We start from the raw sequence: 27,004 nt of genomic DNA on the forward strand, positions 1-27,004 counted from the left end.
ATTGGCTTCATAGTTTGCATTATTAACAAATCGATATTAAAAGTATCACATGTAGTAATGACTGTGAAGAACAAATTTTTTAAGTGAGTTGTTGCACAGAAATTATTTTTGGACTATGATGTACTTGTCTTTTTTGCAAACTTCAGTCACATGCCAACATGAGATGAGGACATCATCGGATTGTAGGCACCTCTGAAAAAAGTCTACAGTGCAGGAACGCTTAAGCATACTTTCAGGTCTAGTAAGATACTTGGAGAGGTAACTAAAAATGTAATACACCTAATGCATTTGTTAAAGTGTAACATCTTCAGTCACAGAAGCCATAATTTATTTTCAGCCACAGTCAGAGGTCTCTCACACAAGGTGTGGTCCTAGACCATTTAGGCTTTTCATCACGAGCTATATGTATGTGTGTACATGTGTGTGTATGTATATATATGCGTGTATATATACACACACACAACATTTTAAAAAGGAATTACAGCTTAACTACTTACTACAGAATACTTAGCTTCAACAAGGAAGCCATTGTCTTTTCAAAATGAGATATACACCTGCATGAAAGGTGTTCTCCTTCAAGCAAGGAGTTTCCATGAGAATAGCAAAATAAGTTCTTTACATACTTAATTCAAATAGGACAACTACCAAGGGCGAGTATAATTTAGCTCTTGTGTAATTAAGTCATTATTTGTTTTTTCAAGCAAATTCTAGAACATATTAACATACAGTATAATCTGATTTTAATGAAAAACACTGGGCAAGGGTGCTGGTCAGTGCATCAATAAGAGGAAAACTACAGTGTTCTTAAGTAGAGTTCTATGTAACCAAAATTTCAAGGGATCTTTACTTATTGCCTTAAACAGGAATTCAGTCTTTTCTTACAACTTGCTATTTTGATGAGTTTTACCTACCAGAATGAATTAAATGCAGAAAAACACTTCATATTTAAACCTAATAATTTAAACTAAATCACAGAAGAATTGTTAAGATATTTCCATTCTGAAACACGATGCATCTTGCTCTGCTTGCCCAGCAAAACAAAGGTTTTATTGGGGCAGAAATGAGAAAGTGTGCTTAGGCAATGGTGTTACGCACGCATGGAACTTTTCATAGCTTACAGATTTCAAGAATTATTCATTCATGAACCATCTGCTAACACCATGCAAAAATTTACGAACAGGTATATCTCAACAAAGCCCTACAGTTTGTCCAACTACAGTTACCAGTACTATGAATAACTATCAAGCATAATAAACTCCTTTCAAATACATTTACGGTTTTGAGTCAAAACTGTAACAATCAAGTGCTGGCTCTGTGTTACCAACAGAAAAAAAAAGGGACGGTCAATGATCACTTTTTCCCCCCTCAGGGCTATACTCCTTTTATCCATTCAATGATAAGATCAATTCTACTTTCAGAAAAGCAAATTGGTCACGCTGACATAAACTCAAGTAGGATGGGGTCAATTTTGAGCACGAAACTGAATCGCACCTAAAACCAGATCACACAAAAGGCCTTTCTGTAACAAAGTGAGGGGGCTTTCTCTTAAAGACAAGTAGTCCTTATTACAATCTTACTTTGAGAAGACAAGAAGTGGCAAAAACAGTTTTTCCAGGAGATCCACCAGCATTTATACACTGCGGCAACTGTAAAACCCTTTGCAATTTAGCAGGATTTCAAATAAATAGGTCTACAATAACTAGCAAATCTTATATCAATATTCACCTTTCTCAATGTGGAATAAAAATAAAATTATGTTAAGGCAGATTTCAATCAAAAATGTCCCAAACTGCACAGTTATGTTGGTCAGTGGTCTAAAATGTTCTGCTCAGGTTAAAAAGTTAAATACTTGCCTAAAGTCAATTTAGCCTGGCACTTGAACATTTTATTTTCTCTGTTTTCAGGAAGATATATAACTAACTTTACATATACCATACTATGTATTTTGCACTCCAATTTAAAATAAAATTATGCTTTTACAAAATGTGAGATGATTACATGTAACAGACTTTGTGTAGACAGACCGCTATATGCATAGATGCACTAATGCTAAATTCTTGTTCTTCAGTATCTCATAGTACTGGAGGCTCTGAAGTAGGAGAGGAACTTGTAGCACAAACTAACCACAAAGTACCAGATATTTCTTGCCATCTGTGATCTTGCAATAAAGATGCGCCAAATCAGGATCACAAGAATTGTATTGAATCCATAGCGTATATTCCTTAACCTAAGGAAAAAAAAAAAAAAATGTGAAAGCCAAGATAGAGCAGCCTACAGGGAAGAAAACCCAAACAATTTGATTAATCTACTCATCTCAAGATACACTATTACAGTAATATTAAGTTAGTGTCTGAAGTAAGCTAGTAAGTTGAGGACCAAGCAGACTTTTTCACAGCTTACAGTTCAAAGAGAAACACATGAAAATTAAAGGTCAGTCCTGTAGTTAAGTAAATATACATCTGCTTCATAGTTGATGAATAAAACCTCCTAGAGTCAAGGTCACACATACTAACTTACATAAAAGTGGCTGCTATAAATTCAGAATCATGGTATTTTACACTATCATCTTCACTCCTCTGTGTGTTAAAAACTGAGTAAATAGAAACATGAGAAAGTTTCTCATGAAATACAGTCCATAATGCCCACTGCAATGTCAGACTCTTCCTTCTCAGGTAAGGGCATTTAAAAATTAGGGAAACATAATATTTAGGGCATACTGCATATTAGGGCAATTGGGAATTTTTGCTATGGTCTCACGTGTAAATATAGAAGCTCCATAATAAACCAAAATTTGCACAAATTTCTTAGAAAAAGGAGTGGCCTCTTTGATTCAGTAGACCATGACAGTTTGTATTCTTAAGGCAACCCTAAGAAAATACTCACTTACATAGCTGTACAGGCATACTAGATCTTATTATGCCCAGGCCTTACTCTACATAGCTTAATTGGAGAAATAGTCTGTTTTCCATATTACACAAATTAAAAAAAGACCATTTCTATATTTAAGGAAGTATTCTGCTCAGTTTCCTAGAGAAGTCAGTTTCCTTAGGTTGCCATATCTTGTCAGTATTGAAAATAGATTAGCTAGAGTTTAGTGCTAAATGGTAACAAAAGAGACAAATACAATACCTTGGATTAAAGATATGCTAGAGTCTAACCCTCATGCAACATAATCCTTTTATAAACAGAACCGAGATGATCAGATGGCATTCCAAGACTATTTTCTCATGTTATGCTGGTATAAGCCTTTGTACAAAGAATAACTCCAGCACATTTCTGAATGGCATTTAAGTCCAAAATTCCCATAAGCTGCCTGCAAGCGTGACATTCACACTTATAACATACATGAACTAAAATGACTATTTATCAAAACCAGATTAAGACACTGCTATGCCACATGTGGCCTTTACAGCCATCTCTTAGGATAAGAGAGGCAAGTTTGGCCAAAATTCTCAGCATTTAAATCATTCATGTCAATTTCTTCAGAAGACCATCTACAAAAAAAAGTGTGTCTATGCCAATAAACATCTGAATAGTAACAATGTACTCTAAGTGGAGGAGTTAACACACAGGTAAGGGGCTAAAAGAAGCCATCTTGAAGGAACACCAAAGCTTCCTGTCCTGGAGTGGAGTCCATACATGCTTTTTTGTCCACTTCCAGAGAACGTTTCCATATTTGTCTGCTTCCATGATTGTTGTATTAAACCTTTGTGATTGCACAAGCCATTCTGATCTTGTTTAACTGTCTACCTTTTTTAAGCCTTCCAAAATGGACCCTTATTAAAAATCAGAAGTCTAGATTAACAGTATACACTAGCAATTGGAACAATAGCCATAATCCCAGACATACTGAAATTACTAGTAGTGAGAACAATACAAGAGCAACAAATGAAGGAAGAAAAGTATAGACTACTTCAGACAACTAAACTAGAACAGAACTAACCTGGCAGACCTATGCAGAAGCTACAACAGCTAAGTCGTGAAACTGAAAAACAAAACTTGACATGGACAGAAGTAACACAGGAAAACAGAATAAAACATAAAAATGAATACTTACTTATTTAAGTGTTTCCTAGCAGCAGGGAGCCCAGACATTTCTTCATTCAACACATATTTCTTTGTTCCCATGCAGTAGTTTTCCATGTATTCTGCCCAATGTAGTTGTCGAACATCAAAATTGAAAGTCTGCATAAAACAAAAGCTTTCACTGTTAATTGCCTTGGAAAAAAAAAAAAACAATGCCATTTTTGATAAAAATTCAAAGAACAAGCAAAGATGATCAGAGGGCTGGAGCACTTCCTCTACGAAGACAGGCTGAGGGAGCTGAGCTTGCTCAGCCTGGAGAAGAGAAGGCTGCTGGATGAACTCATTACAGCCATCCAGTACCTAAAGAAAGTCTAGAAACAGAAGGGGAGTCAACTCTTTACAAGAGTAGACAAAAGCAAGACAAGGGGAAATGGTTTTAGGTTGAGCGAAAAAAGATTTAGGTTGGGTATCAGGGGGAAGTTATTTTCTATGACAGTGGTGAGGTGCTGGAAAAGGCTGCCCAGAGAGGAAGAGGATGCTATGTCTCTGGAGGCGTTCAAGGCCAGGTTGGATGGGGTCCTGGGCAGCCTGGTCTAGTAATAAATGCAGAGGTTGGAGGCCCTGCATGTGGCAAGGGGGTTGGCACTTGATCCTTGAGGTTCCTTCCAACCCAAGCCATTCTATGATTCTATGATCAGTTAACTTCCTTGCTAATAAATTCAAATCATCTTCTCCTTAACTGTAAGAATGATCTAGAGTTAGATCCTGCTTGCAACTCAACTACCAGCTTCCCATACAATCTCTTGAACTTCAATCACATCAGTAATATTCTTCCCTCAGCTTCAAGGTGCACTGCTATTCCATCTGTCCATATAGAATCCCACTCTGTAACTATTTTCTATTATGATGTTTCTTTTTCAGCCAGGAAATAATTCTTCTATGCTGTAGAATAAGAACTCTGTTTCATGTCTGTTCACTGATAAACACAGTTTTTAACTGTTCTTAAAGTTGTACAGCTGTGTTTTACAAAGAACCACGTGAATATCATCTTCAGAAGTTACTGTGGAACATTCACAACTCAAGCTTCTCACTGGTATTTATGTCCTCACCTCAAAAGATTCCACAATAGCCAGGTAATTTCTAGTAAAGACAATAAACTCACGGATTCTGAACCAAAATACTCAAAACACTGCTCCATAAGAACCTGTCTAGTAGGCCTGTTTTGTGAAATTGTAAACTAACATGACTGCTTGCTTATAGCTTCTGAAAGTTCTACTGCCTTCCCTGACAAATCCCTTCCAGTTCATAAGCTCATGCTATATGCACTCACTATAGTGAATTTCTTTAATGCACTGAAAGATCAGAAAGATTTCAAACAGCGAGAAGAGCTGAGAAATCTAATGCATAACTACTGTCAATACTATATTGATTATAATTTAAAAAGTGTGACACATGGCAACATTACACCAAACAGGCCAAGTCAGAAATCAACTACAGCTTATGCTATAAAAGCATAGTTAGAGATCCAGCAGAACTATGTATGCTGTTACTAAGCATAAAAACTCTACCTTGACAAAACTAACCTTTAAAATCCAGAAGAGGAGAAGGGCTAGACAGCAGGAACAGTAAGACAGCTCTTACAAGAAATTTCATTCACACTTACTCAGACCCTCTGCTCAACAACAGTTTTTCTTCTACCTTAACCACCTTTTCTGCATCCCTTCTGCTGGTACATTTACCCCCCTGCATGAAGCAATTTCAGTCACACAGCAAGTGAAAGGATTTAAATACACAGCTGTCTTGCTGAGTTATGAAAGATGTACGCAGAAGCTGTTACTCATTTGAAACCCACAAAACAAAGAAGTTCAATAAAACCTACCTCCTATTCCTCAGAAAACAGATAGAGCTAATGAAACAAAGCCTTGTTTTATTCATGGTGTATTCAAGCCTAACAGCTCAGTCACTTGGTTGATATATAGAGTGAGACCTGACCACAAGATCAAGCCCCCCTAAAAATCTTGCCTTCTGCCACAGGTCCTGCCCTTTGTAATCTCTCATGACATCATTGATTCAGCTTATAAGACAAACGTATAGACAACCTAGTACATCCAAAAAGATGTGGCAGGAATCTCCAGAATCGATTTAGTACCATGTTCCATTCTGCATTACAGTAAGAGGTATTTCCAATTTATTTCATCTTAAACCAGTACATTTGCATTTCAGTTTCAGTTTCCCCATTCACATCACACAGCTACTTGCCTTTTTGTCTTCAGGGCTTAGTTGATTCATTAGCATAGTCATATTTTCAGTATTCCAGATCCAAGAATTGCTTGTAAAGTATTCTAAGAATACCATTGCCTTATGCAGACGTGTTATTGTTTTCATCATCCTACAGTCCAAGGAATGGAATGTACAGGTTACAGCAATAAACATGAGTTCAAACAAGAACAACAAACCAGAAGATAGTAAGTTTCATTACCCTCTAACTCCATTCCCCTACATTAAAGTCTTATTATATTGAAGTATCTAAAAAAAACATAACATTTAATGCTTTTCACTTCAGCATAAATTAACAATTAACTTGATGAAAGTATTTAAAACCAAGTTGCACAGTGCAGAGCACATGCCACATAACAAGGGAGAAAGCTTCCCTAGTCCTCTGGCACTCTATGCAAGTCTTCAACAAAACTGATTTATTATGGTCAATACAAGATCAATGATTAGAATAATCAGAAATTCAGCTTTTCCCCTTAACCCCTACAGCTTCCACAGCAAAGGGACAGACCACAGCAGATCATGCTACTTAGGCAGTCAGTTCCAGGTTACTTCAAAATATGCAGAAATACCCTCCATTATGCTTTATTATGCAGACTACAATTCTGCAAGAATATAACTCAGAGTACAGAGAAACGACGTTATAAGGATCAATTTGTGCAAGTTTCCCTTTAATCAGAGTATATGAAGTAAACCCAAAAAGTGAGCTATTTAGTCTCATGTGAAAGAATTTTCCTGCTGTAAATGCAGGAACTTTGCAAGTGTACAGTGCTAGAGATGGTCACTTAATTTTGGTAAGTAGTTAGTACTCACATATCCAAATGCTATTACATTTTTACTTTGGGGACTTGAGGTATTTCCATCTGACAGAACTGCTTCCTTATAGCAGGATACACTGGTCATTTTAAGCAGATATAAAAGTGGTGTATGGAAAAAGCTAAGAAAGCAGAACAACCCAGCAATAACAGGAAATGGCTTTCTGAAGCTAAGCTTTGTTCAAAAGAATTCACAGCAGCAATAAAAGTCACCTCTTTCTCTCTGAAAGTTGCCTAAGTGCATTCATACTTATAGGATAGATACAGCATATTCTCAGAAAGTAATCTGACCACCATATTTTGCATTGCATGGCTAACACTAACAGTTAGTATCTCACTTCTAAGTGAATATTAATACTGCTTCTTTTTTATTTTAATGAAATGGACTAATGAAAATGATGGAGATGACTGAAAAAGCACAGCATATGATGTACGAAAAGCATAAACACTTTTCCAATATAATTTGTGTTCCTGCAAAATAGTGTAACTGAAAATTTGAGTAGATAAATTTGAAGTTTGGTGCGGGCCAAACATTGTTTTTATCTCTTTTTCTAAGACATAGAATGTTATTCTATTTGCTTATGTGTATGTTATAATGCATAGCAAAGCTAATTAAAAAAAAAATAAAAATACATACAGCTCAGGTAGGCAAAGAAGATTCTTTTACCTCATCTGCAGACTTGCTCTCTCTCTCTCACATTGAATTTAGTGACTGACCAGAGAATCAGCTGATGATTCATGTCATCAGTGGAAAACTTTTCTTTGTACGGTTAGTTTCTTGTTACATCAGCCAAAATAAATGCCTCTATGTTCTCTGAATTGCTAGATCTCACAAGAGGGAAATGGCAGGAGCATGCAGCTAAGGGATGGCAGAAGACCAGCCTCCTCAGCAACAGCTTAACTCATACTAAATCAACAAGAAACTACTTAAAAAAAAAAAAAAGGAACCTCTTACATTCAAACATGTCAGTAACACGTGTAATTTAGCGGATGCCTGAATAGTTGTAACAGACTAGGCCTTTTAAAGGTATTTTAAAAAACTTGAACAGCACCATATTTCTCCTGCAAATAGTAATATACAGATAACTGAAAGAAGAATATGTAAAATATTTAATGGAACTTTCAGCCTGAGGTTTCAAAAATACAGTTCATAGGTTATTCCACAGATAGCAATTAGCTACAATTCTTTGATATCAAAAATATAACCAGTCAGTGCAACAAACACTGTATCACACCTTCTTTACAAACTGAAGACAGAAAAACCAGACCTGCCGATAACATGGAACTGAATACTAAGTGCAGTCAGCAAGTCAGTATAGCAACACAGAAGGCATTCACTATACTAGCTAGAGTTTTGCCTCCACCCAGTCTTTAATGTCCTTTGAACAAGATACATATAAAATACAACTGGTTTAGAAACCACATGATAAGAATTAAAAGATGGAAGTAACACTTATGCAAATCAAGCATTTACAATTCCAGGAGGCATGTTTCTACACCAGAAAATAAGTAGTAGCCTGGCTTAAGGCTTCAACTGCATTTTGAACAAGTCTTAAATACAGCCTACTGACTCAAGTCTAAAAAGTTCTGAACTCAGATACAGATTGAATATTGATAGCACGTACATCTATTGAAGGATCAAAGCTCAGTATAAGGTATTAGAGATGAAAAAAATTAAGGTTTCTCTAAGCTACACTAAGCAAGCTTTCCCATTTGTCAAATGAAACAAGTTTTCATTTATCTTTAAGTTCTGAAGTTTAAGACTTACTGGAATTTTTATGTTTCTAGCAGCTCTCATTCCTGAAAGTGCACAATTTTTCTTCAAAGTCTTCCCAAGAAGCACTGACTACGTCAAGGGTGGTTTATGTTAAGCTTAGTAAGCATTAATTAAAATTCTCTTTACACCTCCCCACATTCATCAGCTCCACTTTCTCTTCAGCCTTCTAAGTAGTAATAGAAAATGAACTGCTGGAAAAATCCCTCAATTACAGCTTTAATATTGCTGTATTCTTCCAGACTAATTGGAAGGATCTTTGAGTGTCTGTTTTCAAGTGCTTAAATATTTCAAACATACTGAGCTTTTTATAATAAGGTTCTGCTGTGATAAGTGCTATGCAATGTTACAAAATTAGAAGCATCAACTACACCTTATATTGAAGTTTATTAGACAACAAACAAGCTGTGCTATGCAACTAAGTACACATAGCAAACTACTGACTATACTATGGAACTTGGACAGTGAAGACTATTACCACTAGTTATATAACTGCACAGTACTAAAGGAAGTCTTCAGTAGTCTAAAAGATTAAATCCTCACTATGCCATTCAATCCTTATTGTAGTTTTAACACCTACAAAATTTAGAAGGTACATTACATGCATTTTTTTTCTTTATTTTCCTCAACTGTTATTAATACAGAACTGTTAAATACAAGAATGTTTAACTGGAAGCAAAAGCAATTTAAAAAAATCTCCTTTCTCACTAAAAACTTTAGCTGGTTCTACAAGTACTGCATACAAGATGAATTTCCTATTACAGAAAGACTTCAAAAAGCCAAGTCTTCAAAAAAAAAACTCAAAACAATCCTTCTGTCTCTTGGTTATTTTTGGAATTTTTAATTATTATTAGCATAATCTGTTAGTTGCAAGTGGTCATAGGTCTGATCTAGTTCTACCTGCTAACTGCCTCTTATTCAGAGACAGTCAAATATCCTGACAGTATGGCAGTAGTGCAGTTCAACCTATGTGTTAACTTCATTATTTAGTTTTTTTTCTACATTATATGCAGTAAGCATCTCAGAGGTGTATACAGACAGAGAGAGGGTAGGCTATGGACCACGTGAAGTCAAGTTAGTTATTCAGATTTGCTTGTGCCAATTTTATCATCTTTTTACTACACCAGTCAAATCATTCGTGCTAAATCATGGTGCATAAAGGTTGCACTTGAGATTAAACTAGTCCTTCCTCACTTTGCATTATAAGTAGTATTACTTCTTCAAAAGCATTATAACAAATTCAGCAATCTCCAATTGTGTTTCCAAGGCTTAAGAGGTTTCCTAGTGCATGTCACCTGGTAATTAAAATCAAAGGTCAACAAGACACAATGAGCACAGCAGCAGAAATACACTCCTTTACCAGTGTTCTCTCCAATGTGCCAGTTAAAACTGGTTTCAACATACTTACAGGCAAGAAATTAGAAAAAAAGCTGGACAAGAATAGAGATCTGGCTCCATTTTGTCTGTTATTCAATAACTCAAGAAGCCCATTAGGACTTAAAACCACACATCTCCTTTGCATCTAAATAAGTTTCCTTACGCTGATCCTAAAAGAGGTTCTCATTTAAAAAAAAAATTTAAAAACAAAAAATGAAACACTAAACGTATATTCCTTTAAATGTAGTGGGTATCAAACTTAAAAGTTTTTTCTCCAAGCAACTAAATTAAAGATTACAGCCTTTTTTTTTTTTTAATTTAGTTGAACTTTTTTTTTTTTTTTCAACAAATTGGAAATCTTGTGCATGATAGGAAGCCTGCCCACCTACAACTATATAAACCAACTACTAGAACTCACTAATATTTCACAGGCAGGAAGATAAACTTTTAACATCACCAACTATACTAGTACTGATTAAGGTTCTAAAATGTGTGTTTGGTGTCCAAATAAAAACTCCAGAAGGAACAAAACCAAGATTCAATATTTCCAACATTACAACTGTAAAAGTGATCTAAACAATGTGTTAATATTTATTGCCTTGGATCTGAGTTATTATCCCACTGGTTAAAACGCTGACAACACTCTAGCAGTATTATTCCCTGTTCGTATGACAGCAGGTTGGTTTTTATAGCAGTTATTTTTAGCAAGTGATGAAATCTTCATATCTTTTGGGGAATCTCTACAAATTACTCAAAAATATTGATATTATTGAAGAATCAAAACAGCTGAAAACTCACGCTGAAAGCCTTCATTTGATCTGTAGAGTTTAAATATCTTTTTCGACACAGGGAGCTTACTATACAGGCACAGCTTCCCATCACTATTGCTGCTGTATTACACCACTGAGTAGGCTTGGAACAAAAGAATCCATATCAGTTTAGAAGTTTTCTCTTACAAACCACTTACATGGCTTCCTTTTATTGATCCAATGCCAAACCTGTTATATGATTTTTTTCCCCTCCTAAGACAGACCTAGACTACAGACAATGAAAGAATACTCACTTGTCTTAATACACTGTCACCACAGTGGAGATTTTAGAGTCTGAAGACGAATACTTTTGAAAACATAATATATACAATGAGTTAAGATCAAACGGCTTGGCAAATCTGAAACAAATTGCAGTGATGTCATATATTCCTTCTATGTAATCTAGGTTGGCCTATTCAGCAGAATTACGCTATTTTCACCACTGCAGAAGTTAGCCAGCTAGTAGTTACTATAAACTGAATGGAATGTTGAGATGATACAAAGCATACCAGATCAGTCTGTATCATATACAGGAATAACTTGCAGTTATTAGTGATCTCCTTTCCATTTTCAGTTTATAACAGCAACAACAATCTCAATGCCAACCACTCCGCACAGTGGAAATGCAGTCAATGGATTGTTATTGCTCATAGTTAGTAAATCTAGACAGAACCCATGCCAAATCCTCTTCACAAGCCTCCACCACCTTACCAACAAGACACTTCTAGCCCTGTCCTTCTTACCATGGCTTATGACCTGTCAATTTGAGCAACACATCATACGAAAATGCAGGCAGTATATGGCGAACTGCAGTCCGATATTGATGTAAAAGGGGATTGGAACAAAGAACAATGCTAGGGTGCCTTATTGCACCATCTAATGGATTTGTCTTGTAATTCAAATATAGGTGGTATGCTGTAGGAAAAAATAAGGATCAACATATTTTTAATACTTATTGTTTATGAACAAACATTTGCTGTATTTTATATTCTTTTTACCTTGACTACTCAACCCCCCCAAACAAAATATTCAACAAAACATCCTCATTTTTGCTAGAAAGTTTAAAACTCACTTCAAATTCAATGACCTATTCTCAGAGACAGAGGGATAAAAAAAAAAAAGCTGAGTTTTAGTCACAAAGCATTCAGGAGAAGAAAATGAATATACATCATCATACTGCAAGCATAGCTTTGTTTAAAAGTCAGAGGAACAGATAAGACAGAGCTAGTCATCATTACCTTGGACTTCTTCCAGTAATCCTGAGGTAGATATCATACAGGAATGCTGGGGCCTTATGGCTTACAGCAATCCAGTAATGATATAAAAGGTGATTGGAAGTTAGATTTACATTGGGCCGTCTGAAGGCCTGTTCGAGAGGATTCCTCTTGAAAGTAGAAATTACATGGTATTCTGAGAAAGAAAAGTTGCGTAACAGCTTTGATAGTAACCATGTAAAATTCAATGGTTTTCAAAGTATATTACAATGTACAATACCTACTTTAGTATGCCATTCAAATAACCACCCTAGCTCTTCTACAAATCACAAAAACTAAAACAGTTAAGCTTTTAACTTGAGATACTGTTAAACTGGTTCACGTTATATCAAGAGGTCTTTTATGCTTTTATCTTCAGTAGTATTTTACTATAGCTTCTCTCTTTCTGTTCCTCTTCCCTACAGAATAAGTTGATTTCAAGAATTCAGTTAATATTATATTCCTCTGTATTTCATAAAGCCTATTCTAGACTTGTATAAAAATACTTTTAAAAATAGACTGGGGACTAGGCAAACATCTCAAGCACATTTCAAGTTACACTTCCTACAAGTTGGCATATTCAATCACTTTTATGAAATGCTGTTAGGACTGGACTTTGAGAAACTGAAATTTGACACCTGAAAATTCTGTGCATGGTGGACATGCACATCTTTAATAATTATCTTGAAATTCACTTGATCTTTGCAATCATCTCCTGTAATTTTACACTGTTACTTATCGAGTGTAACACTCCATTAAAATTAGGATATAGATGAAGTCAGCAATTTTCCAAGTTGGGGTGAAGCAATAAGGTTTATAAATATAGATAAATAAAATGGGCAAAAGTAAGTAAAAGCATGAAGAAAATAGTCAAGAGAAATAATATGGATAAGTAATTAAGATACAGAGAAAAAATAAGCTAACCTTAGGAACTCTATTTCTAAAAAACCGGAGAGCTAACAAACGTTTAGCAAGGTAAACCTGCTGGCACGGTGTTTATTATAAGAACCACTACAGAGTTCTTGGCACATGGGTTACATTTTAGTCAGAACATCTAAGAGTTGAAAATAGGTGCCCATGTTTTCTTAAAGATGTCTTTTCCCTCTGCATAAGTAGTCTCATATAACCGTCTGATGATTAAAATAGCCATAAAAAAAATAACTGAAGCTAGAAACAAGAAGCTTCAAGTGCAAAACTATTATCATACCTCTCAATTACACAGCTGCACAAAGTACTTTTAATTTTGAACTATTTACCCATGTATTTACAGTGAGGTTGGCATTAAATCCACAATCACTGCTTCTCCTCTCAGCAGTGCTCTTTTTTTGTGTACTACCCACACTCCACAGATAAGGCTGCGGCAGCATCAAGCACACATAATTAAAGATATTTTAAAAAACATGCAAAATACAGAAGAGAATGAAAGCACAATGCACTGCAAAATTGAGAGGTATGGCTGTTATACTAGTTTCAACAACAAAAAGGCAACATGACCTACTGATTCCCCTCCCCAACTTGATCTTACTTTTCTATTAAAGCTTATTAAAAAAACATGGCATACCGACTTCACTCCAGTGGAAAGGGTTGGTGCCACCTGTTGTACAGTTATATACCATGATATTTCTTGGTCTGGAAGGTAAAAAAAACAAGTTAGAGAACAAATAAGTTTTTAAAAAGGCAGATGGGAGAGGAGGAAAAAAACCACCATAACACCAAAAATCATACCTGAAGTTAACTTTGCTCTCAGTAACATAAATAACATAAAACAAATTGTCAGCCTCATATTAGTTTTTTTGCTTCCTATATTCTTCCAGTATTTAAATCAGTCTTTAACTAATGCATATATATATATATGCATGTATATATACACACACATACTGTGCGTGAACAATTTTCTCCAGGCTTTTTCTAATTACTGTAAATTACAATGGTCACAACAAGGCTCAGGAAGAATTACTTAAGAATAGCTTATACAGTATTATCATAGGTGTTCTCTTCCCCTTCATTATGAAGTGCTAACCATTGCCTTAAGTTATACACTGATGGACTAATGCTGTTAGAATCTTAAAGCCCTTTATCCTGTGGGAACAGCAGAACACTGATTAAGCATCAAAATGATTAGTACCATCACTTCAAAACACTTAGCAATCTCTACTGTCACTTGGTGTACCTATTAACTCCAGAATACCAAGCTGCAGCCAGTGTCATGTTGACAACAACATCTACTGGAACAAGATCTGCTACTGCACCATTGGAAGCTCTCATTGTTCGAAGAATTCCTTTTCCTGCCTTAAAAAAACAAAATAAAAGACAGAAGATGCACCAGTAAAACACATGAAGCTTCCAAATGGAAGAATTATTAATATTAAATGTTTTTAAAGTAATTTAATATTAAGAAATTACTTACAGCAATGAAGAGACCACTAGGTCCATTGAAGTTATCAATCCATCCCTATCATAAACAGTTGGGAGGAAAAGGTTTGAGTTAGCAAAGTCAACTATTTTAAGTGAAAATTTGTCAAGTTAACTCAAGAGAGATATTAGTTTCCATACACCTAAATGAAGCTCACCCAAAGTAAAATCAGGTAACATAACATTATAATATAGACAGTCTCTGCAGTTTCACTGGTCTTTTAAGTGAATTACTGATTTACTTATTTCTTACAGTTAATAAAATGCACAATACATTTATGTTCAAAATATTTATATTTTCATATTTATATTTAGACAACTTCCATCAATTCAGTCCAATAGTTGCCAACAAACTCTTGTGAGGGTTTTGGTGTGGGTTGTTTTTTTTTTTCCCCCAAGTAGAAAAGATTTTTCACTTAACTTTAAAGCCAATATTTAGACATTATGTAGTTATTGTTCTGACACATACATACTCCAGACTTGTGGTGTCAATTATACGTATTCTTGAGTAGTTAAGAAATATTTAGTGTCAAACTGAAGCTATTCCAGCACTATCTCCCATACACAAGGAAGCATATAGCATAAATACTGTACATCAGTATATAGCATAGAGCACATACAATGCATGTTATTCCCTGCCATTACAAAGCTTGGTTAAGTGTTTTGACCCCACCTGTCTTATGTTCCACACACCCCATTTTCCTTAGTGACACTTCATAGCTATTGACATGTTAAAGCACCCTGAAGAACGAAAATGGTTGAAAAGGATTTTTACATGTGAAATCGTATCTTCCATTGTGACATAAGTATGTTGTTCCACATTCAGAAGTAATTTCTGTTCCTATACATCCAATACATGCAAGTATCCTATTCAATGTCTTTTGATTCACTTCTGGTTAACAACTATGATACAAGCCACAGCTCTGAAGTCTAAAAGTTTTTCCTCTACAAAGTTCACTACACACATAAGCTGTCAGAACATACTACAGTTTACAAGGAAGACAGACAGATGAAAACTCAATAACTTACAGGAAAAGGCTCCTTCCAGCTAGCACCAACAATAGATGGCCTTATAATGGCAGTGTTTAGTCTCGCACCTTCTTGCTGTACTACATATTCAGCTAAGGCTTTTGTATATGTGTAGGTGTTAGGCCTGTCACCTATAAGTTTAGGAGTAATATCATTTACTAGGCTATCATCCATCCACCTAAAGAAACAACATAAAAGAAAGTGTAAATAAACATACGCTGCTTTGCTGGAGAAAGCGAGGGGAAAAAAGGAAATCTAAATAAATAAAAAATACTTCTGAAAGTAAAACTAAAATTCCATCTTTTCTTCAAAAGATTACCAGGAAAAACAAAGTGTAAGCACTCCCCAAGAAGCTGCATAAGCACACACAAATAAGAAATTCTGCAAAGAAACGGGGGTAATAATTAACAACTCAGTACCATATTTCCTGCATCTGCAATAACCCCACTAGGTAACGCTAAGTCTGTATACTTTAAATCTCAGCTTGAGTCTCTGAACCTAAAGCCAGCTCCCACTGAATTCTGCAAGTTGCATACTTTCACATTAATCTTAGAAATTGTAAAACATTTCCATAAGTATTTGTTCATCAGGATTTGCTGGCAGATTATAGAGGGTTCGGCTTTAAAAAAAATTCTATAGCTTCCAAAATATAATTTGAGAAAATACAAGAGCCAGGATTTTTGCTTATTTAAACTAAAGGTTAATTTTTGAAAGACAACAGAAAAATATCAAGTTTAATAAAGTCTGTCTCCTACTCATTTTTCTTCATGACAACTGCATATTTATAGAATTTATAGAATTGTTCTGAAAGAAGAGCTTAAGGAAGAAAGTTTAATTTGAGAGCCTACAGCAGCAGTGTAGTTAGGATGGTTTATTGACGTTATCACTAACTTATGTAAGACTGCTATTCACACTCATTTGACTTTAAATTAAACCATAAAACTTAAGTAGTTGAGTGCAAATATTAAGAACAGAAACTTGTTTTTTCCAAACCAGAACATCTGGCTAGTTCTAAAACACTTCTGCAAACATATACTGTAAACAGTATATTTATAAGCTTAGTTAAATATGAAAGCTTGTTTTAAAAAAATCCTTGTTATTTATTATAGAAGTTACCATGTCGTCTTGTTTGTATTTTAAAAGAGTATACAGACTGAAATGGAAACAAGTCACTTCATGAGCAAAAGAGAGAAGGGCTGCACATTTTGGAGCCCATTGGAAGAAGCATACACTAGTTAAGTTCTTGTCTGATTCACTCATTTATTATACTATATACTACTGTACTGAAGAGCCTTTGCAAAAACCTCTCTTTGGAAGAGGGACAGTGAGCTTCCCAGCATTAATAAGCTAAAAAGCTGATACAATTACAAGTCCCGGCATTACCTCCAATGTTGTGTTAAGTGATCATACATCTCTAAAGCAAGCTGGGACAGAGGGATTCCTGACAGCCTAGCCACACGATTCCACAAGCTCCAGGGCTAATAGACAGTAGAGTGCAAAAACATCCTTCCAGTGGCAGCTCACAGGAAGCTCAGCTTACCCCTCTTACTCTGGAGGCTTAGAGAATAAATGCATTATTTATCACCTAGAGATCTCTACCATGTTCCAGACTCAATTCCATATCATGCAACACTTTTTTTTTTTTTAATGACAAGATTTCCTTACAAGATACAATACTACTCCATTACCTAGCTCAGCTTTAAGTGACCAGGAAACCTCAGCTTGTTTCATTTACAGAAAAGGGTAGTGTCAGTCATACTTTAACAGGACAACATAGATTTGTTTCTTAGGTTCTGTTTCTTAACTGTTTGATACTTCACTATTAGAAAGCACATAAAGATTCCTGAGATTAGTAAGGCATAACACATACTCAAGAGAATCCATCAATTTCTTGGGATCAACAGGAGGCGGATAAACAATTTCCTCAATGTGTTTTCGATTGCAATATGCATATGCAGTGGAAACATGCATGAATACTTCTAGATTCGTCATTTGCTGTGCCAATGAAAGGAGCTGTTTTGTGGAAAGCACATTTAACTGAACGGCATCTCTGTTGATTAAAAAGAAAATTAATCAGTAAATAGCAAGAGACAAAATACGCATAAAGAAATAACTAGTCAATCCACTAATACTTTCCTAAATAGCTTGTGATGGGTATATATGGTATTTCTAGTATTCCTAACTTACTCCCTTACCCCTTAGAGAGAAAGCATGTACAGTATTCTAACCTTCTGCTCATAACAATACGACACAGTCTACGTAGAAATTTCTCTCAATGTTCAAGATACTTTTTCTAAGTTCTACCCTGTTCTTATTGGTGAGGCAGGCAAAGTCAGCATACTTTTGGATTCCTCAAGCTAAACCCTAATACAGTAAATGTTTCAGAAGATGCAAAGGAAAAGACACAATAGAACACCTAGCTACTGTATGGGATGGCTGTCAATTTTAACAGCAGCTTTAAACTTCCTAGCTCAAGTTAAGTCAACAACTCAGGAGGAAGGCTTAGAGGGCTAATAACTTGGAATTGGCTAGCATTTTCTTGTAGGATAGTTGAAGACTCAGTAGCACAAAAGGAAGAAAAGAACACACAAAGGATTGAAATAACATACCACATACTTCCATCTCTCCAACTTAACTGCTTCTCATAAACACAGTACCCTTAAGGACACCATAGAGATACGCCTAGTCTCTTACACATTTTGCACCACATCATAAAACACCCTAATGATCAACTTTTGCGATTGTTTTATACATTCCAGATACTCTCTTCAGTCTACAGACCTTACTATGAGAGCTACCATTCTTGTATACAACACACTAATCAACTAAGATTCAAGAATACTGCTAAATCAGGCTTTACCAAACCTTTATCCACAGTGTTACATTAACAAAATGTTTACTTTAGCAGGAGGAAAAACAAGATTAAGGCTGCTTTATCACATATTATCACTGAAACATTAGGGGGCAGCAGTCAGGGAACTGTTCTAAAGCAATAAACACCATTCAAAAATATTACCTCCAAATAAGTTACTCTGTTTAAAACAGCGTCGTTCTTAGTATTCACTTCCTCTTTAAGGAGGTCCAAGTAAAGAGTTAATTATGATAGCTGTATGCATCACTGTACAGAAGTTTTCAGGCAAATTAGGAAGAGTTCCAAAATAAGCCCTAAGTATTTCACTTTCTTGGCTTCATTCCTACTGCTGACCCTGAGCTAAGTTATTTTGAAGCCCACTGGAAGAAGCACATGCTATGTAAGTTCTTGCCTAATTTATTATATAATGACTAAAGAGAAACTACTATATTCTCCTGAAAACATCTTAATTCTATCAAGTGAAACCTCAAACAGGAAGTACAGTCACAGCAAGTTAGTTTCCTTGGAAAAAAAAGCAGTGAGCTTCCCAGCATTAAGTGACCCAGGAAGTGATACCACCAGAAAGGAGGTAACTTCCACTGTTATGGTGTTAAGCAACTTTACATCATTTACTCCTGTTAATAAAGATCTGATGAAGGCTTGATATAAAGAAAACAAATATTCTGGCACATCTGGCTCCAAACCCATCCTAATAAATTTCATTTTCTGTTGTGTAAACAGTGCACTGCACCCTCCATAAGTGGAAATTGCCAGAGGCTTAACTGCATCAAAAGCCCATTCCACCAGACTTTCAAACTGCTGCAAACTCTTTTAGGCCTCTGACAGGTTGGCAGCTCCCTAGCATTCTAAGGCAACAATGCAGTGATAAAGATGGGCTACCTTCTACTATTCTAGTATTGAGGACAGCATTTTCAGAGACGTAGTGCCAGCACTTAACTCAAATCTTCATCACAGAGTTGTTTAACATTCTCTTCATAAAAATTTGAGCTGTTTACCACAAGATCCTAATCTCTGCTTAAAAAGAATTTTCTTGCTTTTGTGAGTCTTCATTGTATTATTTCCTTAATAGAATTCCTTTCTGTACAAGATGAAAACTATTCCACTTGCAGTTTTCAACTGATTTCTAATTCTCCCAATTCCAACCACTGCAAACTTCCACTCTTCTTACTGAACGACTTTCTGAAGGTATTTAATCTGCTCTTTTGTTCCTCAAGGAAATAAATCAAGTACTAGAACTGTTTGTATTCCCTCTCACACACAAACTCTAGTATGAGTAATGAACACAGTGCACACTATACAGCTACAGCTTATTTACATCTCTCCAGCTCTCCCAGAAATCAGAGCAATGCATGAAGGAAGACTCAGAAAAGCAACATATCTCCAAGCTTCTCAACAGCTTCCATTCAAAAAGGGCTTTGAAAATTAGGCAAAGGCTTCTAGTTAAATAAGGGAGCCCACAGCAGAGTAAAAAAAGAAAATTATCTGTTTCATCTCTATGTACTAATAGTCAGTGTCTGTCTAGAACTTTAACACAGTGTGAAATTCATGTTGAGTAGTGTAATTCTAATCTCTGGCAATGCAGATTTAAATACTGTACCTCCATCTTTTTAAGAAAAGAAAAGTAAGAACTAATCCTTAGCCACTAGGTCTAGGGAAAAGATTAGTACCTGAAGTAGAATAATTAAATTGACCAGACATGGAAAAACAAGTTACACGTTCAGCCTATTTGTCAGACCACAACATTTGCAAGACCATGCAGATATCCTTTCCTCTGAATACCAACTTATCACACTAGAACGTACAGAATTGTAGACTCACCTTAGTGTTTCATTGAATCTGACTGTAGCAGCACAATGAAATATAATATTAATGCATTCTATAAGTTTTTCCTTGACTGGGTTACTAAGGTCCAGTTCAGGCTGTGTAAGTTCACTTGTAATCACTATAATTTTTTCTTTGAAGTCTGGCTGCTCCTCTCTCAACCTGTCAAACAGCTGTCAAAAAAAAAAACACACACAGGAATAAAAATTCAAACTGATAGCCAATGAAGATATGATTCGTAACTGAAAAGCCACACTTTTTTGTCTACATATTCATCTTAATAAGTTATCAATCTTACAATGTGCTACTGACTTCCCAAGAACACACTCAGTGTTGCATTAGTACCCAGTTTATCCCAAACAGCAAAACCAGAAGTACTGCATGTTTTACACAGAAAGCAGTAAGACTTCAAATAAAAACTTTCTAATACTCATCCCCATCCTTGAAATCAGATATCTCAGAATGTCAAAAGGAATAGTCTCTACAAGACAACAGAACATAAAGCCTTTTCAGGCAGCAGTCTTAGTACTGCTCTCTTCTTTCAGCAGGGAGAAGGACTACGAACCTGCACAAGTTATTTTAATTTTTAGGTTCAGAAAACTTTTGTCAAGCTTGAAAAAAAAATCCAACATTTATGAAAAATATTCCTGGACTTATGCCAGATTTTGGGAACTTCCAGATTAAGGAAAATACAGAAAAATTACCTGCTTCTCTAGCCAATCAAGAGAGAAAATAACAGGGTTAAAGACTCCTCATTATGTTAGAGTATCTAAGTAACTCTTATCAAACTAGTGGTCAACTACTTTAGTAAAAAAAATCCCACATCTCTCACCTACACCTGTGCTCATCATATACCCTCCTCATGGTTAACTGGCTTCTAACCATGCAGCTTAATATGCAGATAATTAGCACGCAAGTTCTCCTGAGCAAAAGAGTACTGTGGGTATGGAGCTAAATGCATCTGAAATTTTTATCAGAACAGGCCCTACTTAATTGCACACGGGCCATTCAATAGTGGTAATGCTGTAGTAAGAATATAAGTTGGATTTAGTAGTAAAAAATCTTGGATCAATTTCCCAAGCAAGAGATTTCACCTTTGAAAGACAAAGTAGCCAAGGTAGCATTTAAAGACTGTGATCACAACCATTTCCACTGAACCAGACATGCTGCACTAGTTTCACAGAGTGAAATACCCCAGTAGCTTTGTGATTTTGTCTTTTTTACCTTATTATAAAAAAATACATTTTAAAAAAGTTTTGTTACTTACATGCATTAACTATACTACATATTTTATATGTGGCCCAAGAATATTTCTGTTCAGCCAGTGTGGCCTAGGAAAGCAAAAAAGGTGGGACACTCATACAGTAGCTATTCTTCTCAGGAGGAAAGTACCCTCACTCAGTCCACACATCTACAGAGAAAATCACTTAGCTAATTATTTTGATGCTTCCATAGCACAGAATTTCAGTGCCTTTACTTTGTTGTCGCAGGTTTACAGTAATACACATAACTAATAGATCTGTAATAAACTATTGAGGCAAACATCTGTTTTATTTTCAAAAACCAATTTAAACAACCTGTTGAGATCATATCTCTTTGCTTACCAGTAGATCCAACAGCACTCTGAAGAAAAAAAACCCCAAGCATTAAACCCCATCTTACATAAAAGAAAACAAGGCAGAAGGAGAAAAATGACTTGAGACCATCTGAAGGAGGGTCTCAATCTAATTCTAGCTACATACTACCAGGCTACACTACCCCCTGCATGTGATTATACATTCTCTTGACATGTTTTAACTCAGATATTTGACTTCCCAATACTGCTGAACATCCTACTCATAATTTAAATACAGGATATTTTCCCATTATTGGCTTTGCTTGCTTTCAAGTACTTCAGTACTTGAAAAAGGACTACAAAAACACTATAAGGTCTTAGCGTTTAAGTTTTGTTAGAATAAAAAGCACAACAGTATTTTGCTTTAGGCAAACCAAAATTGTTCTCATAGCAAAATGGGAGCAGGATTCAGAAGGACAAAAAAGCATGCTGTGAGAAAGCGATACACACCTTACAGCTGGTTATTTCCTCTATTCGTGCTTCTGGTGTCTGCCCTGCTTTGGGTCTTACCAATACATACACTGCTTTTACTTTAGGACAAGATCTGAGCAGTTTTTCCAGAAGCACTTTTCCCATGAAGCCCGTAGCTCCAGTCAGAAGAACATTTTTTCCTTCATAATATTCAGGTATGGAAACCATTATGACCTTAAAATAAAAAAAGAAATATATGTTGTGGGACTTCCAGAAGTTCAAATTTATATAAGATACAAACTGCACAGAAGCAAATATTCAACCTCATACATGAAAAAAAGGCTTGCCAGATATTGGCGCTAGTAATCAGTACTTAAAAACTTGTTCTTTCCTCCCCACCACATTCCATAGAGTTGCACAGAGTCACTACAGTCATTCCAGATCTTATCACAAAACTGCCCCATCACAGTTTCTTCTTCGAGGAATTGAACACTCACTCCATTTAAGAAAACAGCTCACTTTTTAGTCTCTCTACGTGCACGGCCTTTCATGACTAAGTGGTTGTTTCATGTAAACTAAAGGTCATATCATTAAAATACAATCACAAGTAGATACTTAAAATACATTGACAAAAGACAGGGAGAACTGTCTGTCAGCAACACTGCTTGTCAGTGTCAGGCTGAGTCTTTCTTCAAAGGACAGATGTGTCCTTTGAAGACAAACACAATGCTTTTTCAATGTTGTCTTTGCACTATGACCTTAAAAACCTCAACCTGTGCCTAAGACAACTTCAAGTCAAGCCCCATGTACCAATAAATTAAAAAAAAAATCCTAAAATGGCTTACCTTTAACTGAAAAAGACTACAGCATATGACTATATTTCCACCGTGGTGTATTAATCTGTTATAAATAGCAAGTTGATATAGAAGAAGTCTAGTTGTAGTCTCCTACAGTAGATCTAGAAACATCAACCATTACACTCAAAACACTACAAAAGTGTTGTATGCATTCTGTCCGTGATGTTAGAAGAAACATCCTACATAGAGAGTGCTTCTGAAAATGTTAAGAGTTGCAACACTGAATGCTTGAATAGAATGAAAGCCTTTCTTCAGCTATCACTCAAGAATATAAGAATGCAACTTCTGAAGTGCTTTAGTCTTTTTGTTGTTGCTGTTTCTAAACAGCAGGATATTACAGCAGGAACTTACCAGGGAACATGCACTCCCGCAATTTTTGTGGAAGCACCTAAAAAAAAAAACAAAAAATGGACTGTGGGGCACAGTAGTGAGTTTAGAACAGATTAAGCACTGCTATTTGTAATGGCCACAGGACATCATCCAAGATTTGTTCTGTGCAGGCTGGTGAGATCAGCTTACTGTAAATAAGTTCCCCCACACATCCACCTTTCACATTTGCCACATACTTAGAGACTTAACACCCACAATAAAGGCATAGAAAGCAAGGTAAGACAACCTTTGGAGCCACTTTTTCCCATCTCATTCAAGACATAGTCCTACTGTCTTAACCACAGCTCCAGAATCACAGACTTACTATGACTTCACATATGCCTAATTCTTGATTTTCTTGCTATTTGAACATACTACTCCGTCCCATTTACTCCTAAAAAAATCTCCATGCTTGTTTCTGCATACAGGATAAGACTTCTGTTTCCTCTGAGAGCACTCATGCACCCTTTACTGTACCAATTTTGTCACCAAGATGCCATTTTATTGTAGTTCTTAAGAATTCTTGTTACTTACTCATATCTTTTATGCCTTTTACCCAGTGACAACATTTAAATACCATTATTTCACTTGCCCTTCCTCAAAGGAAAGCTCAGTACTATTCAGACAATGCTATAAACTCAAGTTTGTTAACTTGCTCACACAGGCAGAGACTTGCAGTAAAAAGAGGACCTTCACTACAACACCCAGTACATGAACTATAGTCTGACATCTAAAAGGTGAAACAGAACTGAAAAAAGAGTAATGCTGCTGGTGTTGAAATAGTCACATTTGCTACAGACCAGCTTTAAGCTGGCTGAAAAACCTGACACAACGTTTTGAGTCGTGTGATATAAAGAAAACTAGAAGCCAAAACATATCAGAAAGTTTCCTGCCTCAGTTATGTCTCACAACACTCTTCTGACCAAAGCATCAGATAAAAAATAGCTACGTTATCCCCCTGAAACTTTTTTTTACAGAACAGCAAAGCTATACAACACATAGACCTATAGCTACGATTAAGAATGATGGAATCTGCTGTGGAAGAAACACACAAACATACTCAAGTATTCACACTTAAGAGGCAAGAACACCAAATATTCACATGGTTTTCTTGTTTACTTTTTAAGGATTCTCTATTTTTAAGGAGAAACTATTTCCTTTGAGCAACTCTACACTATCTCCCCTCATTCTACTCTCCAGCAACTACAGCTTTTGGTAGCTTTTATTCCTAACAATTTTCTACACTAACTCTGTCTTTTCCTACTTGTATTCCTCTTGCAGTTTCTAGCTAGAAAAAGATAACTGCTAATATTTTAATAAGCATGTGCTGCTGCCACATTATAACAACAAATGCTGGGCTTGTGAATAAACTGCCTAGAAGGACTGTGTTTGACTCAAGGATAAAAACCATGCATGGAATCTGAGGATGACTGGAGAAAGACTTATGTAGATCAGGTTGGCTAAACCTACCAGAAAGAAAAAGTCAACTCAACTGCAGGAACGGGAAAGAATGTTCCCACTCTCAATCTATCTTTCCCCACCTCTTCCGAGAACTCATCTCAACATGCCAGTTAACACAGCATTGCTGGCAACAACTACTTTTGAACTCAGAAGGGACTTAATCTCACAGGTATGACACATTAGCTGTGTTGCCTTTTAAAGCTCTTCCCTGCTCAGTAGTTTACCCTTTGCTTAAAGCCAACTAGTGAACTACTGAAGAACTATATCATAACTAGGTTTCAAGATTTTATTAAGAAACAAATGTAGTTCCCAGAAGAAACTGAGTTCTGCTTTTAACACAGAGCAGGCTGGAGTTGGTTCAAAAAGGATACCTACCTTGCAAGACAACATAGCAGAATCAAATTCAGCATAAGGTTGAAATGTCAGCAATCTTCCATGTTATAATTTGAGTTGCTGCCAGCACAAAATCAGCTATACTTTCTCTATTAACTAGCAATGTGTATTTTCACCACTTATTCAATGACTTCTTGACCTCACCTTCTACAAACAATGCCAGATATTTCTGTTAAATACAACACTGCCTTATGTACACTTGAAATTATTTGAACTCTTGTAACATAGCTGCTTTTTGAGCTAGTAAGTAACAGTAGCTAAGGGGAAAAAACATTGGGCAGATGAGAGGATAACTAAGAGTTTTCTCAAGAACTCCTGGTGTAAAACAGGCATGATCACTGGATGACTTGTAAAGATAAACTGCCCTTAGTGAGGAAGCTTACACTAAAAATGCCACAGAGAAACTGATGTTAACATACTTATGAATTCATAGGTGCTGGTTTAAACCAAAGCTGGCTGAAGATCCAGCTCATCTGAAGCATGCTGCCCGTTAAGGCATCAAACACCCTTTAGCACTTCAGTAAAAAGCAAACCAAAAAACCACCTACTGGATTCTAGCCAACATCCCCCATCTTGTAAAATAATTCTTGTGTCCAAGACTGAGCAACAGCTATTATGGAGCAAACAACGGCTGTTCTGTTTGCCTCCAGAGCAACTCCTGCAATATTTAACTCGCTGCTTCAAACAGCGGTCTCTATGATACTCAAAACAAGGGCAATTCTCACATTTGTCCAAACATAGATCAAGATGCTTAAAGATCTGCCTTCAAATCTGCCAAGAAAGCCTTCTGCAGTTCCAGTGAATGTCTGAATGCTAAACCCAGCAAATAGGAGTGTGCACTTATGTCCTCATTTGAGGATAAACGGCCTGTTTTCTAGTTAATCACTGCCAAACATTAGGTCAGCAAGATACTCATTCCAAATTCAATCATACTGAGATTATCCAGTCACAGGAAAGAGACAATAACTATTTCCCAACCTCTCAAGCATTAGCAACAAACCAAAAGTTCTGCAAAATAGAGCCTGGCAAACTCAACTTCCCCTAACAGCTTGAATCTAGAACTAGCAGCAGTGTAACACAAAAACAGTCTAGCAGACAGACATTTCTTCTATCCTGTGTATATATTCAGGCAATAAAACCTAGACATCAAATCTGAATACAGTGTTTGCGAAAACCATAATTACACATTTGTATCAGAAAATCATTACTGGGAGGTCAGTTTGCCATTTAGGGCTCCCACTGCCATTTTCAAGGACACTGAAGCAAGCCAGAATAAAATTTAAGAACTGGATAGATTCAGGCAGCAAAGGAAGTAATATTTAACTCACCTAAACAAGATTATGCCAGAAAGACAAGCTGGGGTCACATCACAACTCATTGCATCTGGTGCCTTGTTTCCACAGAAGTAAATCAATGAATGCTATCAGATGTTGTGT

At 36.0% G+C, this 27,004-nt stretch overlaps 1 protein-coding gene across 4 annotated transcripts in view; it reads right to left on the reverse strand.

Moving 5' to 3' along the window:
• Positions 1 to 1,153: 1,153 nt before the first annotated feature.
• The window catches only part of FAR1 (fatty acyl-CoA reductase 1), a 74,703-nt gene continuing 48,852 nt past the window's right edge, over positions 1,154 to 27,004 (reverse strand). For 2 of the 4 annotated variants that reach the window (XM_090140398.1, XM_031614136.2), the window contains 12 exons: positions 23,697 to 23,733; positions 22,528 to 22,722; positions 20,460 to 20,635; positions 17,640 to 17,819; positions 15,770 to 15,947; positions 14,736 to 14,780; positions 14,499 to 14,617; positions 13,890 to 13,957; positions 12,314 to 12,485; positions 6,286 to 6,415; positions 4,058 to 4,185; positions 1,154 to 2,227 (listed from right to left, as the gene is read on the reverse strand). In XM_090140398.1, coding sequence (XP_089996524.1) covers positions 2,065 to 2,227; positions 4,058 to 4,185; positions 6,286 to 6,415; positions 12,314 to 12,485; positions 13,890 to 13,957; positions 14,499 to 14,617; positions 14,736 to 14,780; positions 15,770 to 15,947; positions 17,640 to 17,819; positions 20,460 to 20,635; positions 22,528 to 22,716 — 1,548 coding nt within the window. In that variant the 5' untranslated portion in view covers positions 22,717 to 22,722; positions 23,697 to 23,733 and the 3' untranslated portion in view covers positions 1,154 to 2,064. Of the gene's footprint in view, positions 2,228 to 4,057; positions 4,186 to 6,285; positions 6,416 to 11,818; positions 11,991 to 12,313; positions 12,486 to 13,889; positions 13,958 to 14,498; positions 14,618 to 14,735; positions 14,781 to 15,769; positions 15,948 to 17,639; positions 17,820 to 20,459; positions 20,636 to 22,527; positions 22,723 to 23,696; positions 23,734 to 27,004 lie in introns of all 4 variants that reach the window. The other 2 variants (XM_090140399.1, XM_031614137.2) reach the window with 2 other exon arrangements.

This window comes from Phasianus colchicus, chromosome 5 (genome assembly GCF_987193195.1).
Source record: "Phasianus colchicus chromosome 5, bPhaCol1.hap1.1, whole genome shotgun sequence".
NCBI classification, from domain to species: Eukaryota; Metazoa; Chordata; class Aves; order Galliformes; family Phasianidae; genus Phasianus; species Phasianus colchicus.